Source organism: Coloeus monedula, assembly GCF_965178545.1.
Source record: "Coloeus monedula genome assembly, chromosome: 2".
NCBI lineage: Eukaryota > Metazoa > Chordata > Aves > Passeriformes > Corvidae > Coloeus > Coloeus monedula.
This window is the reverse complement of record NC_138782.1, coordinates 61,634,078-61,650,595: the sequence shown is the minus strand read 5'-3', so window position 1 is coordinate 61,650,595 and position 16,518 is coordinate 61,634,078. Positions and strand designations below refer to the sequence as shown.

Sequence of the window (16,518 nt, the reverse complement as noted above, 5' to 3'; positions counted from 1 at the left end):
CCCGTGCGGGGCAGCAGCACATGCACAGCACGGCCGTCCGCGCTGCCCGGCGGCAGGCACGGCTTGCTTCTCCCGGGCCAGTGCCGAGCACCACGGACAAATTCCGATCTTCTGATCTTCTTTTAATGAGGGGAGAAAGCTCCGCCGAGCCTCGTGATCCAGCTGATGCCCGAGCGATGGACTCGTTACAGCTCAACAGGAAGGAAAACCAACACGTTAGCAGTCGGAGTGATCCATTTAATTTCCATCTTTTGCACTTCAAATAAATCGGGAAGCTAAATTTAAGCTGCTCTAAGGAGCTCATCGGCAACTCAGTACCTTGCGCTGCAAGAGGACAGCCCTGTCCCCCGTGCACCGTCCAGCTCCTGCAGCCAGACACGCAGGGAATGTGCATCAGGTAAGGTGCTCCTGCCACAGCAGACCAAGGCCACTCGCGCCGACGTGAATGAAAGTACACTCTAGAGTGGTTATGGTGGAAAGGCCATGTAAGACCTCATAACTAACCTATTCCTGCCCAAATACTGAGGTTTCTCCATCCTTCAGATTGTATACGCAGGATCAATCCAAATAAGTTCCTGCACGCACATCTACTTGAATTACTTTAATAAGTCAGACCACTACTCTTGTGCAAAACTTTTTTATTAAAAAGAGAAAGGGTTCTTTGTAACAAAAAGCAGATACAATGCTAATAATAAAATTTAACTTTTCAAAGATTTCAAGAAACCAGATGTGAATTTTTTGACAAAGACTGTCTCAAGTTTAGAAAGTCTTATTCTTACACCTGAAAACACAGCCAACACATCTGTCAATTATGACTCCTTAATTATAAACCTCACTTTTCAGTTGGGAGATTTACCAGTACATTATCAAGTTTTAACATGCAGCATCCATGATGAAGCTGTAAATAATTCAAAATAATGTTGCTAGAATGCTTAGATTTCTACAGAACCTTTCACATTTCATAGCTTTAACAGTTTTCCTTCCAACTCTCATGAACCAACATTAAAAGTTACATTCCCCTGTATATATATATATATATAAAAACGTTAGCTTAAAAAAACCCCCCATCTCTCTCAGGTGACATAAAAAGAATTTCCAAGAACCCCACAGTTCCGCTTTAGAAATAACACTTGAAAAATATCTTTACAGGGAAAAATAAAAATCCAGGGTTTACCTTTTCTTCGGTTTTATGTGCATGTGTATTATGGACATCACTTTACAGTGAAGATCTTGCCCTTAGTGACTACCTTCCTGCTTGTCAAAACCAAGCAGGCAGCAAGGAAGAAACAGCATGTAAGCTTGCTCAGTTACCCATCCTGGAGCATCAACAAGTGACAGCTGTCAGAATCTGAGGTACCTCACACTTCCTCCACAGCACCAGGACCAAGCTGAGGCCTCTCCCACACACGCCAAAAACAGACTTAACGAGTAGCATTAAGAATGAACCTGACATTTCCCAGTAGTTCAAGCTGATCAATACTTCAAAGGGATACTGCAGTCACTTCATGCAAAAAGCTGTCTGTTCACATAAATAGCCTCTGCATCAGTACCATATACTAGGCATGGTCCAAGAACATCTAAACTATTCACAGACAAAGTCTGATTTGGAATTAGGTTGGTGATTTCCATGCGGTCTTTGGTCGGATCGTTGCTTAGCCAGGCACTTACTACAGACTGGTTAATGGTACTGTGAGAAAGATAGGCAGTGCTTCTTCCTCCTGAAGGAAAGAGGGAAGACAAGGAAGTAAGTTTCAATTTAGTTTATAGATTCTCAGAATCTGGAGAAACACAGTAGATACGGGTCAGACATAATGGAAATAGAATTTTACATTTCAGTCAGTTTTGAGATTAGTTGAGATGTCATTGCTTTGGTCATTTCTTTCATTTTAAGGAAAAAATAGCATAAAAAAATCAAGTACTTGAGGTGATTACAGAAGCCTTCTACCAGCTCCGCAGTCACTTGAGACAAATCACAACAGCTATGTACTCATCTCACTGAACAGACAGCGTAAGGACCTGCAAGTTTTTCTAGCCAGATACTAAAGCAAAGACAGAAGAACAAAGGTCTTTTTAAAGTGTTTTGCTCTTTTTGGGGTTTTCAGCTTTGCTTCAATAACACTTATTCCCTACTGCTCCTCCTCCCTACTTACTCTGCAGCAAGTGATATACCTATATTTCACTTTGAATTTTCCCACATAATATTTTACATTCAAATTCAAGTCTCACACTATGAGAACTGTCATTCAGCATAAAATTAGCAGGTGTCTGAAGTGATGCTAAAAGACTTACACTTCATATACTTGAAAACATGCGGAGTGCAACTTGAATCAGTAATCCTATCATTTTCATACATAAAACTTTACTTTGAATGACAACTTTGAGGCCAAAGGCAGCAGGTGACAACTGAAAGTTTCCCCACAATTTGCAGTCTAAAGTAGCAAGCCCTTAGCAGTCTTTCTGATTAGAATGTGAAAATAAATGCTTATATTAAGTCCGTATCATAACTTTAAAATCCTGCCACCATGCAAAAGGATAGTTTCATTCACTGAAAGTTCCAATTATTACCCTGCATTGTATATTCATAATTCCACTCTCATTAACCTATCAATTTTCTAACTTAGTGTAACTCCCTCAGAGACTCAGTAATGTCAGTCAGGCTGCCTCTGTCTCTTTTCTACATACAGATGATTTTTAAGTGAACACAATCTATCTTTGAGATCATAGATGTGCCCCTTCACACACTGGCCAGAGAGTAGCAGATTAAAAAAACCCAAACCAGACTACAAAAACCCCTGTGCAACTGCTTGCCGTATAAGTAGTTTTCCTCAAGTGCCTATCAGGGCTTGCTTTCTAAGAAAAGAAACCTGCTTTTAATTTTCTGTATTAAGATTGCGTTATTAATTCGGTCATGTGAGAACACTGACAAACTGACAAATTCAGTGCAGATGGACTTCAAAAATTCTTACCTTGATGAAGAAAAGATGGTTTTTCAGATACACTTGTGGAAGTATCCCAATGCCAAAGAGATCCATCTTCAGAACACGTAAATAAATGATCAGGGTCGGAGGGATGGAAGTGAACTTCCCACACTGGAAGTATCAAACAAAACCACTTCAGAACAAGTCTCAAGTACTTCGATCAATGCATTGGATAGTATGATATAGACATGCATTTACAAGAACCCATGCTTCCATCAAAACCTTTCATTTTTAATTGTGTGTGGGTAGGAAACCCAAAGCCCTATCCTAAGTTATATACTGCAGTTTTCCCTCTGCTGGCAGGCGGAAAGGGGGAAAGAAAAAAGAAGAAAAAAAAAAAGAAAAAGACGCTCTTTTGTTGCATTTTCAGTACTGTGAAAATTGTTAAAGTCTTCTCTGAATCCAGGCATTCTGCATACTACCATGTATCCCTGCTATTAAGTTTAAATCTGCACACAGCATGCATTCCTTCCCAGGACACACATTATTTTTTGTCTAAATACCACAACTGCAGAAGACATTTAAGTCAGTAAAATTTAAGATCAAAAATATTTTTACTCCTCTAATGTAATTGTAACATCAAATCACAAAATTTTCAGCATAAAATTAATTGTCACCTTGTTCATGTAGTTACCAGGAGAGTAGCTGTTTCAGCACTGTGGAGGCACCAAACGAATGTTGAGTCTCCCCTTCCTCCTGTTTAAGTCAGTATCTGCATTCTGCTTTACTCTTATCTGCCTAACACAGCACCAGCTTCCATGACTATTTATACACCTACCCTGCTAGAAACACAGCCATTCTGTTCAAATGCATCTAACAGCTCATTAAAGAATTGCTTACTAAGTCTACTTTTAGTTTAGACAGAGTTCACTTTTAGGTAAAAAGAGTCTCCTATACAGAGAAGGAAGCCAACTGGATGAAAACACATGGAGTAGTAGTAAGCATCTTGGGAAGGGTATAGAGACGAAGGTTATGGAGGGATACAGAGTGAGGAAGGCTAAGGAGAACCTGGAACTGAACATGGCAAGATGAAAAGAAGTAGCAGGAAGGACATCTACAGGTATGTCAGCCAGAAACAGAAGGTCAAAGTAGGTTTATGTCTTCCAATAATCAATGCTGGAGAACTGGTAACACTGGACAAGGAGAAGGTTGAGCTATTCAACTTTCTTGCCTCAATCTTCAATGGCAACCTCTCTTCCCATACCTCTCAAGTGGGTGGGCTGCAAGACAGGGCCTGGGGGAGCAAAGTCCTTCCCGCTTAAGAGAAGCTTGAGTTCATTATCACCTAAGGAACCCGAATGTACATAAATCTATGCAATGCATCCCAGAGAAGGAAGTGGATGATGTAGTTGCCCAGCCACTCTCCACACCTGAAAAGCTATGGCAGCCAGGTGAAGTACTAGGGGACTGGAAAAAGGGAAAGATAGGCACAAACCCATGTTTTAAAAGGGTAGAAAGGAAGGCCCTGAGAATTACCAACCTGTCAGCCTTGGCTCTGGTCCTGGGAAAAACATGGAGCAAATCCTCCTAGAAGCTATGCTAAAACACATGAAGGACAGGGAGCAATTCAAGATAGCCAGCATGGCCTCACCAAGAGCAAGTTCCATCTGAACAACTTAGAGACCTTCCCTGACAGAGTGACATCAGTGGACAACTGAAGGGCTATATATGCTATTTATCTGGACTTCTGTAAGGCCTTTGAGACCATCTCCCACATCCTTTTAAACTGTAGAGATATGGGTTTGATGTGTGAACTGTTCAATGGATGAGTTGATGACAAACTGTGTCCAACAGGGGTCAGTACTGTGACCAGTGCCATTTAATGACTTCATCGATGATATGGACAGTGGGATCAAGTGCATCCTCAGCAATTCTCCAGACAACACCGAACTGAGTGGTGTGGCTGATACACCTGAAGGACAGGATGCCATCCAGAGGGATCTGGACAAGACTGAGAAGTGGGCCTATAAGAACCTCATGCAGTTTACCAAGATGAAGTGCAGGGTGCTGCACCTGGGTCCAGGCAACCGCTGGTATCAACACAGGCTGGGGATGAACAGATGGAGAGCAGCCCTGCCAAGAAGGACTTGGGGTGCTGGTGGATGAGAGGCTGGACATGACCCAGTCATGTGCACTAGGATCCCAGAGAGCCAATCTTATCATGGGCTGTCTCAAAAGCAGCATGGCCACCAGGGTGAGGAAGGGGATTCTGCACCTCTGGTTTGCCCTTGTGAGACCAAACCTGGAGTGCATCTGGCTCTGGAGTCCCCAGTAAAAGGACAGGGATCTGTTGGGAGTGAATCCAGAGGAGGGACACAAAGATGATCAGGAGGCTGGAACATCTCTCCTATGAGGAAAGGCTGAGAGAGTTGGGATTATTCAGCCTAGAGAAGACAAGACTCCAAGGAGTCCTTACAGCAGTTTTCCAGTACCTGAAGGAGGCCTACAAGCAAGCTGGAGAAGGACTTCTTATAAGGGCATGTAGCGATAGGACAAAGGGGAATGGCCTTAAACTGACAGAGTAGGTTTAGATTGGCTATTAGGAAGGAATTCTTTACTGTGAGGGTGGTGAGGCACTGGAACAGGTTGCCCAGAGAAGTTCTGAATGCCTCATCCCTGGAGATGTTCAAGGCCAGGTTGAACGGGCCTCTGAGCAACCTGGTCTAGTGAAAGGTGTCCCTACCCTTGGCAGGGGAGGTTGGACATAAATGAGCTTTAAGGTCCCTTCTAACCCAAACCATTCTATGAGTCAATGAAGTAGCAAGTATGTGATTGTTTTCTACCACAGTCACAACACCTTTTTTTTACAGAAACCAGAAAATTCTCTAAAATGCCACCTTCTTCTCCCCCCTCCATTTCAGATACTTACTTTCTGCTTCATGAGCCTTTAGCAGGGACACTGGCATAGTACCCTGCCTGATGTCCCATATACTCAGCATTCCATCCTGGCCCCCTGTGGCCACAATATGCTGCTGATTGGGATGCCTATCCACACAGTGCAATGGAACTCTGTCACCTGCCCTGCAAAGAGAAAAAACAACCAAATAACCCAAAATTTTTTTTTTATTTAGCTCCTATTTTCCCCTTCTTAATCCCTAGGAGCATTGACAAGTGAGGTACCAGTATCAACAGCACCTTCAATTTCTGCAGCATTTGACCACCCCAGGCTGAAGGCACATGACATCTACTGGAAACCAGAGGTATGGCAATAACATGAAGCTACAATCGCATGAGGATCAGGTTCTGTGCCTTATGGTACACATCTGACATCAACACAGCATCTGACAGCTTTACAGGAGTGAGAGAGCCTTGCATGCAAATAATGCTCTACATATACCTACAATAATAATAATAATAATATTCTGAGGCATGATGTAATTATAGTTTTAGTATATACTAACAGTTAAAAAGGGAAATTGGGCACTAACAAAATTTGGTACCTAAACCACAGTCTATGAACAGCAATGGGAATTATTACACAGACAACAACAGGATTGAAATCTAGCTCATTTTGTTTTCTCACAGTACCTTGTAAGGCACAAAGTTACGATTCAAATATATTCCAAATGCCAGAAAGCTTACATTAGGCCTGTGAAGAAAAGCAAATATTAACAGGTAAAGAGTTTTGGGTTGAGGATTGAAAGTTTTTTCCTCAAAAAAGAGAAGTGTACAGGTGTAATAGTCCCTCAAAAGTTAAATCATAAAACAGACCAGCTAAGCACAATGCTTAATCACAACAGTGGTTCAGCCATTAAGTAGTCTGCTTTTGCTTATTTGAATACCAAAGAAATTAAAATCCTTTTTTAAAAAAATCAGTAATTTATCATCCTGTTGTTAGGAAGCTATTAGGAAAGACTTGAATCCAATTATATAAAGTAGCACATGCTTTTCAGTAAGTAAGTAAAAAAGTAGAAGTCTTACAAAGAAAATATTTGAGATGGTTCATTTCTTTGCTGCCTGAAGTCCCATATTTTTAACTGTCCAATTGAATTTACTGTCAAGATCTCAGTTGTGCGAAGGAAAGTCACTGCATGGAGTGTACTGCTGTCTGCATTGTCTGCAAGAGATGAGGAAAGCATTCAGGTAAACCTATGGAATGCTAGTCTCCATTTAATGGGAACAAAATAACTCTTAATAGAGAACAGAACACAGCTACTTAAACATGTTCATAACCTCTGTAGTTTCAGGGTCAGAGACGGTCCAGTATCTGCAAATACCCTGTGAAAGAGGAGCCCTTGCTTACTACATCAAACACTACTGAGACATATCTGTAAGAATCTGTATTAAATTAGCTCTGGTGATTACAGAACTACTTGTTGATTTGTAAGATTTCTTTTTTGTAGTTCCTAGAAGAAGAATCAATTCAGCCAAGTTTATGGTTTTCAGAAGTTTTCTTTATATGCCCAGCACCTACTGACAGGAAGCAGCTATAGAGCTTTTCATAATGGAGTTCTGAACACAAGAAACAGTAACTCTGGCTGAGAACATTAAGCAACTGTATGCAGAAACACTTAATTCACCAACTTTTAGACCTTTTCTGAACTGTCAGTGTGCGATCAAGTTAAACCTGAATTATGCTGTGCTTGTTAACAACTAAATAGCAAGGCTCTTTTTTTTCAGGTCCTTTTCTCCAGTGCTTCTTTTTGTCAGAGTAATTTACAGTGTCAAACAATTCACAGCTTTGACGTGAAACTTTTGAGGCCTTCTGAAAAAACACACTATTTTCTTTTATTTCTGCTACTATATATAAATTTTTCATCTTTATTATGACAGGGCAACTTTGTTAAGTCTACTTTGACCTCAAATATTTTAAAATTCTTTGTGTAAGCCTGTATTGAAAATATAAGCAAATTATCTTTCTGCATAAGATGGAAACATTTTCTGATATTCAGACAAAAAAGTTACATCTATGTCTGGTTACAGATATTTGAATGACTTTTCTGCCTACTGTTTAAATGAAAGCAGAGACGAAGAAAAAAACTCACTGAAACACCATTAAAAAGAAATGTTAGCTTACTGAACACTGAGGTTCTAGAGGATTTAAAGTTTTATGACAGACTAACACTAAGTGGTTTAGCAATGATACGCCTCTATGGCTCCAAACGATTTTTACATAATCTCTAACTTTAGAGGTTTTTTCCCTACCTTAACTGACTACAAACCTATGCACTTTGTACTGTACTCTTAAATCCACTAAACAATAACAAAAATACCAAGGCATTCCTTGACAACTGCTGAATGAGGTACAAGAGTTCTATCTTCATGTTAAGAATTCAGCTTAGTGCCTGGGAAATGTCAAGGTGTCACTGTATTGGGAACCAGTTAAACAGATTGCTTACACCACAGAACTCCATCCTGAAGAACCTGAGAGCATCTTCCAAGATATTCTCTTGTCCCTCTCCAACTTTTACTGTGAAACTATGAACTTACAAATACCTGGATGAATACAGAAATATATCTGAAATATGCTTTAAGTATTTGAATTCTGGATGGGTATAGGAATAATCTGGAAGAAACATGTTCAACCTGGAATACTGAAATCAATTTTCAACTAACTTTTTTGTTTTGTTATAATAAGCTGAAAACCAAACAACCCCCTCCAAACAACTAATTTAAACAGATATTTGACATACCTATAGTTCTTACTGCATCTTTTTGGTCAGCTCTGAAGAGATTTATTCTACCATCTTCTCCAACAGTGACAATTTCTGGGTTGTTGCAGACGACTCCGGTACAGGCTGCTCCACCACCAGATGTGTCTTGATCCACGTGATAATGGGCTTTCTCCCACCGATGGTTGGCAGATAACGTCTAAATAGTAACCAGACATGAAATTATGGTCTTAAATAATGAACCTGATAGAACAAAGCTTTCAGAATACTCATGAAACCAGAAACAAGCTCCAGGAAAGCCACACTATCTCATGGGAATGAGAGCCTCCTATACAGATATCAATCAAGAGATCTAAATTTTCATTAACTCTTAAGCACACAACCCTTCCACAAAACGTTAATTATTTCTTATCTGAACCACCATTTTCACATGATCTAGCAATTAGAAAGAACACGATGGACTATAAAATGTCTTTCACTAGACTGATGTCTTCAATCTTTCCTCAGGACAGGGGAAAAGAACTGAGGCCCTTAGAAAATAAAAGGTCAGATTCAGATCTTGATTGCCAAGAACTTAGTTTATTTTAGGTACCACACCAAATTATTAACAGACATTCGCCTTTATTGTGTCATTGTGAGCATATACAGTAATTATGCATTTATTTTCAGTGATTTATATTCAAAGCAGAAGACTACAGAGTTTACATACCTTCCTTCACGTGACACTCATGAGAATTCATTTATAATTTGTTAGAATTGAACATGAGTCATTTAGTTCAAGAATGCAAAAACTCTGATAAGGCAGGTACAAGTCCTTTAATACCCACTGCCCCAAAACACTCCAATCTCTTAAAAGTATCAGTTTTCAATGAATGGGCTGTTTGGTTACAGATACAGGAGGAGATATCCCAATCTCACTCTGGAATCTAGTTTATGTGGCATGTGTGCAAAACATTTTTTTCTTTCCTTGTATGTATGAAGTCAGAGCTTTTTTTAACAGACTTTAAAAAGAAATATTTTTAGCAATCAAATATTTCTTATGCTAAGATCAAAGTGACCTGTATTACAGAGAATAGCATCTTAAACCCAGTGCATGTTACATACCTGGTTATTTTGATGATGACGGAATATAGTTACAGTTCCTGTTGATGAGGCAACCACGATTCTTTCTTGATCCAAAAACTAGACAGAGATAATAAGAACACTATTAGTCAACGTTAGTACCAAGGTGATAACTTTGATTTTAGAGTAACCTAAATTATTGGTAGGTCGAGGGGAAAAAAAAGAAACCCACAAAGCAATACTGATCGGTTTTGTCCTTTTCTTTCATAAGAATATTTGGCCAATCTCACCATTTTGACAGCTCACTCTCACTTAACTTCTCCTAAGTGACAAGCCCTTAAAAAATACGGATCTGTTCAACACAGCTATTTTACCTGCATATCCATAACGTCACCGTTGTGCTGGATGTCACACAGCAGATGAGGTTCTCCATGATATTCATCATTGAGGCCCGCATTTCCAAGGTCGCCAGCAGACCAAATGGAGACCCTATTATCCTGAACGGAAACGACACCACATTTACTCGAAAATGCTTTTGAAAGTACCTAGCGATAAGCCTCAGCCAGGGAAAGCAATAGGCTGCGGGCTGCGCACCGTTCCCGAGGAAGCCGCCGCCGGCCGGAGGGAAGCGCTTGCCCAGGGGAATAACGCTGCCGTGCGGCGGGGCGGCCCCACGGCTTCTTTGGGGACGCGAGCACGGCAGATCAGCGAAGGGCAGGACTGCCGAGCCAGGCAGTGCTCACGGCCGGCTCCGGCCCCGCTCTCCCGCACCAAGCGGCGGACGCGTGGGGGACCGAGGCGGCGTGGGGCGACGCCGCCGCCGCCCGCCCCGCGCCCCGGCGGGAAGGTCGCGCCACGCCTCCGGGCTCGCCCAGCCAGTACCTCGTTGTCCCAGGAGCCGGTGGCGAAGATGTCGGGGGGCTGGAGCGCGGCGGCGGGCAGGGGCCGCCAGCGCGTCCGGCTGATCTTCTGCGACACGAACTTGGCGCTCACGTCCTCCATGGCCGCGCCCGCCCCGCGCCCGCTCCCGCCCGCCCCGCGCCGCGCGCGCTGATTGGCTGCGGCGCGACGGCGAGCGCGGAGGGACAGGCCGGGGGCGCGCGCGAGCGGGCCGGGACGCGTGCGGGCCGGGGCCCCGCCGCTTGTGGGAGCCGCTCGGCGCCAGCTGCCCGCGGTTATCGGGACTTGGTGTGCCCTGCCTGGCGCCTGGTGCTGGTGCACCGGCATATCGGCTCGGCGTCGGTTGCTGGTCGGGTCCGGAGAGGAGGAAATACAGGAAGAAGTGATCGTGCTGCTGTGTTACCTGTCTGCTCGGCTGGGCCGCGTCTCCCGGAACGTTGTGTCTGTGTGTCACCTTTGCATGACATGCACCAACGTCTGTTTTCTCAAAATGAGTGACTTACACGGCGACCAAGCATCTCTGGTCTACATCTGCTTTTAAGTAAGCCCTGATTTCAGCTGGGACACGGTTAACTTTCTTTCTAGTAGCTGCCACAGCGCTGTGTTTGGGATTCCGTGTGAGGATACTGTGATAACACACTGATGCGTTACTTGTTGCTGAGTGGTGCTTACCCCAAGTCGAGGGCTTTTCAGTCCTCGCTCTGCCGGTGAGCAGGTGCACGAGAAGCCAAGAGCAGGACAGGTGACCCAAACTGGCCGAAGGGATATTCCATGCCATAGAATATCACAGTCACTATATAAACTGGGGGGCATTGGCCGTGAGGGACCAATTGCTGCCCAGGGACAGGCTATTTATCTTCTTTGATTTAAATATTAGAGTCATTAAGAGAGAAGTTACTATCTCAACCCATGTTTTTTACCTTTGTTTTATTCCAGCCCTCCTCCCCATTCCCCCTGGGGTGGGATGGGGGGTTTTGTAGGTCTTATGTGACCAAATATCTGCCTGGTACTTGCTGGCTGGGGTCAAACTCGGATAATTCGAAGTGATACTCTCCTTGCTCTGCCAGATTCCTACCTATACAGAAATAAACAGAATATTTTTTTTTTGTCCCAAATAGTTTGTTAAATCAAACAGGAACACACATGTATTTCCTTTCTAGTATTTCACTTGAGACCTAAACAACTATGCAATGAAAAGTTCAGTGGTTAGTTGTAAACTAAAGGCTGACATAGTTATGTTGTCAGTTGTCATTTCAGAGGATGAGACTATCGGTCCAGTCACTGCAGTCCGGTAAGGGTCTTTCTCACAAAGATTTTTTCAGCTTTGTTTTCTGCTGCATCTTTTTCCAAAGCTGATGCTGCCGGGTCTCAGAGGTTCTTTCAGATGGATTTAACAGTGGCTTGGACAAATTTTCACCTGTGTTATTGCAGTTTTTCTGGTAAAGGCATCTGTCAGATTTCTTCTATACAGCATTTTTGAGTTCCTCATCAAGTCTGCTATGCTGTTTTGTAATCCCTCAAGTGCAATACCAAATTAGTGATATTTTATATGCTTAATGCATCATTTGAACTTAATTTAACTTTTTTTCCCGTAATTACATTCAGCAGAATCCAACACTGAACATATTCCAAAAGCTGGATGCTACAGTAGTCTACCATACTGCAAACATACCTTACAACAGCTTTGTTGCACATGACAGTAGCATTGTTATTCTACAGTAGCAAATGCTTCTGGCACCCGTTATTAAGCTGCTAACAGCAGTTCTGCAAGTCACTGTCGACTCCAAGGGTATTTTCAGCTATTTCTTATAACACTTGTGAGAAATATCAATAGGCAGCCTCAGAATACAGCTACAGGCCAGATAGCTAAAAGTTGAAGAGAAAACACTTTGGGATTATTGAAAGTTTTATTAGGCAAATATTTTTGTTGGTTAGTTTGTGATTTCTGTGTGTATTTTTTACCTTATGCTTTTGGATGGTTTCTTTCTTTCTTTGCTTAGGATTGCTTGTTCAAAAGCATTTGGGAAGTATTAAGGGAAGTAAGTTGGACATACAGGCTTATTTTCACTTAGAGGAAAAGAACAGTCACAGTTTTTCTTCCCTGTCCTACATTTTTTAAAGAAAATGTTGGCAGCATGTTATATGACGGAAGTGAGAGCTGTGATAGATTTAGGGCTGCTTTGTAAACCTTTAAATATATTCTCTGTGCTTGATCCCTATGAAAGATGTGTACTGTGTTAGTATATAATTTCAGTGTAATGGCAGATTTAAATAAACATATAAAAGGAGGAAATGTGCCTTATCTGATATTTCTGAGGTTTTCAAAAAGGACGTTAAGTCTAGATGAAGCTTACTCTGAGAGTTGAGTCCAAACATATCAGCTGAGACAACAAGGAGCATCTATGGATTATCCTTAAATATGGCTAATGCTAGGAGTGTAATGGAAAGAAACTCAAAGCATGCCTGTCTCTCTGATAGAAGGTGGGGGCCCTGAGAACAAAGGCACTTACTAGATCAGTGGTTCTACTAGGGCAGGATAAAGCTAATTCTGAATTCGATTTGCTTATATTCTGCTTTCCTCCCATCATCATTGAACAATATTTAAAGAAAGTTATTTGGAGATGCCAAAACAATGTTTACAGCTGGTAAGAATTCCTGGAGCTGTGCCCAGTTCATTCTCTTGAACCAGTACAGTCACTGTGCCCAAGTACTGCAGAGAGGATGTAACAGCAGAGGGCCAGGCCCTGAGTGCACTCATAAGCCTTGCCCTTGGCTGGAGCTCCCTTCTGGGCTGGGGCACCTTGCTCTTGGCCTGAGCTGTGTTGTAGGATGGCCTGTGCTCAGCCGTGTTGCCCAAATTTGGTGGCTGGCTTAACTTGGGGTCTGACTTGTCACTTTGCTTGGTGGCAAAACCATTTCTGTCCCAGTCCTGCTCTGCTTGCTTTGCTTGGACACTGTGGGATGGTGTCCTGCTATGTCATCTGGAAGGTGTCATCTGGAAGGCTCACTTTCCTTCACGAAGGGATCCCAGTTCTGCTGCTCCCTAATGGGGAAAGTCGCTGATGTGACTGGGTCCTTCTCACCTCATCTTTGAGTGCAGAGCTGGGAAAACATGGATGTGGAGTTCAAAATAATGTGAACTTCTGAAATGGTAATACAAAAGGAAGGTGCACACCAAAGTGGCTTGAGCTGATAGGAAAAGAAATGAGATGAAGGAGAGTGATTAAGTTAAAAACCAGAATGGAGTCAGGGAGAGGAGTGTGTGTAGGTGTAAAAGCCAATTAGTGTAGGGTTTGGGACGTAACTGCGGAAATGTACAGCAGGAACATTTCACAAGGAATTTTCTGCTTGTGGTATGCAGAAGCAGATGGGAGCAGACAGTGATGAGCAATTTTTCAAATTCTTTCTAAATTCAAAGAATTTTAAAAAAATCCAATGGGCTTATGAGGTGGGAGGGAAGGGATGAAACAGAAATAGTAGCTTGGAGGGGTTTATATATAAATGTATGTAAGTACAGCTAGAGGATTGGGATGTGGGTGAGTGTGCAGCAAAGGAGAGAGAGCCGATGTGCTTACAGTTAGTGCGATCTTTGTGTCAGAACAATCATATGATGGCCCACTCTGGCTGCTGGCATTCCTGTGCCTCTTGCCTAAGAAGACCATCCATGCAGCAGCTCCCTGAAGAGTTCTAGGGAGATGGCTCTACATGTGGAAGATGAAGGTGCCTGCAATTGACAGTGGGCATCCAGTGACCAAGGTGCTCATACTGATTTGGACAAATGAGGGGGAGTAGGATACAGATATCCTGAGTATCAGAGCAAATGGAGAGGTTCCACATGAATGATGATGGCCAGAAAACAACTTTTTTAAAAATTTCTGCTTGTATTTCATTCTAGTAAAGAATGGCTATGTTGCTTTTAGTTTCATCTCAATGGATGTGCTCCTAATAGGTTTTAACAATGGACTTATGGCCTGGGATTGTAGAACAGAAAGAGTTTGGGGCTCTTACGTTTGTTTACTGCGTAAATGGGTGCATCCTGCCACTATTGGTGCGTGTTAGTTTCCCAGGGCCCTTTGAGGCAACTTGGCTTGTCTTAGAGCTCCTGGAAGCCTGCCAAGTCAAATGCTGTTTCCTTCACACATGCCTGGTATCCACCCAAGACACCCCAGATATTGCTAAGGAAGGCCCACACTTGTTTTAATTCTCTGAATACTCTTGTCAAGAACATGGCAAATAGGTATACTCAGTCAGAAAGTGACTGGACAAGACTGCAAACTCCTAAGGGAGAAATGCAGGCTCGCTCTTGGTGCTCTGTGACAAGCTTAGGCCTAATTCAAGCTGCTCCTGGTAAGCAGCATCAGTTTGTATGTAAATGGTTTCTCTTGTGTTTCTGGTCTCCCAAGGGGGTAAGTATCCCTGGAATGCTTTTAAACATGGGCCAGCTATTTTCTTGCCAACAACCTCTCTATGTGAGAGCAATGCAGTTTGCTTGCATCTGACAACAGAAAATGTCTTTTCCATTTAAAACAAATAAGTAGTTCTGTGCTGTACTTTTACAATGTCTGTCTGTTCTCTGTACTTGCTGCCCGTTGGGAATTCCTCTGAACTCCAATGGCTTCTTTCCTTCTCTCTCAGCCCACTGGGTGTAATAGGGAGACCTTTTATATTCTAGGACAGGCTGGGAGCCTCACACGGACAGTTGCCAGATCATGCTTAGGAGAAGCTAGATGGAGAATACAGAATGAAGCAGTGGATCTGTCTCCAGGATTAAAAGAACCAGATGGGAAGTCTATGGATGGGATCCGGTATATGCATTGAGCAACTATCAGATTTGCCCTGGATTGACTGCAAAGTAGAGAAGCAGATTCCCACCTTCACCTCATTTTCTTCACCTGAACCAGCAATGATTGGATGAAATACATGTGTTGTGTGGAGCTGGAACAGGTTCAACGCTCCCAGCCAAGATGTGCTCTCTGACAGAAGATGTAATCTGTGTAATCTCCCATGGTGGTATTTTAGGCTGTGTCCTTGTATCAGAACTGCTTTTAAAAAACAATATAATGCTGGAAATTATATCTGCTGGATGACACCTTATTTTCCCCAATGTTTATACAATATACAACTATGGCCTACCTGTCCATAGTTATGTATCATGTTTCAAAAGCCAAGAACTGAAAACCCTGCCGTCTGGTACCACACCTGTGCCAGTGTGCCTGGTTAAGAAAGGAAGTGCAGCAAACTATTCCCAGGTGTGTGAAGCCCATTTGCAGGGACCGGAAGGCAGCACAAATGCAGAAGTCACAGCACTGACAGTGGGTTCCCCAAAATAGCAAAGATGGTATATGCTTTCCCTTTAAACAAGAGATGTATATAAGTAACCTGTGGCAAATGAATATTGGTGGTGAAATTGATCATAAAGGAGTTTCAGAGCAGGCAGGAATACTACGTTACTGTAGGAAGTGAATTCTCTGGTTTTCCTAATTATGTTATGGGCTGTGGGAGGATCTGAAGGTGCTACTTTCCCCTTAAGATTGCTGCTTCATCGTGGGCCTATGCTGGGACAGAATAAAGTCCCATCAGCATTTACTAAATTCTGAGCTACTGACCTGGACATCCTTTTAAAAGGAATTTTAATTTGCAACTTTGCCCTCTGTCGTCGGCATTGCACCGGTAGATGCTCCTGTGGAATATCGGTACTTTGGCAGCGTTTAGCCAATATATGGCTAAGCCAACTCTCCATAACCTTCCACCTCGCTCCAATTTTCTCAATGTTTCCCAGGTGCCGGGCCGCACCTGCCTGCCACCGTCGCCTGCCCGGGACACACACGGCACGCGCAGCTCCCACGCCCCCTGACCAATGGCAGCCTCCAACACGTAGGCCTGGCCCGTGCGGGCTGGCCGCGGCCAATAGGCGCGCCCCATGCAAAACACCGCGCCGGGGGGACGCCGCTAATTGGCTCCGTCGC

At 43.0% G+C, this 16,518-nt stretch overlaps 1 protein-coding gene across 1 annotated transcript; it reads right to left on the bottom strand.

Annotated features, from left to right (window-relative positions):
- Window positions 1–631: 631 nt before the first annotated feature.
- Window positions 632–10,664, bottom strand: NUP43 (nucleoporin 43). Its single transcript, XM_082302406.1, has 8 exons — window positions 10,535–10,664; window positions 10,027–10,149; window positions 9,695–9,772; window positions 8,612–8,789; window positions 6,900–7,035; window positions 5,848–5,999; window positions 2,967–3,089; window positions 632–1,718 (listed from the first exon to the last, which is right to left on the bottom strand). The coding sequence occupies exons 1-8, from the start codon at window positions 10,652–10,654 to the stop codon at window positions 1,504–1,506; spliced, it is 1,125 nt and encodes a 374-aa protein (XP_082158532.1). The 5' UTR covers window positions 10,655–10,664; the 3' UTR covers window positions 632–1,503.
- Window positions 10,665–16,518: the final 5,854 nt, after the last annotated feature.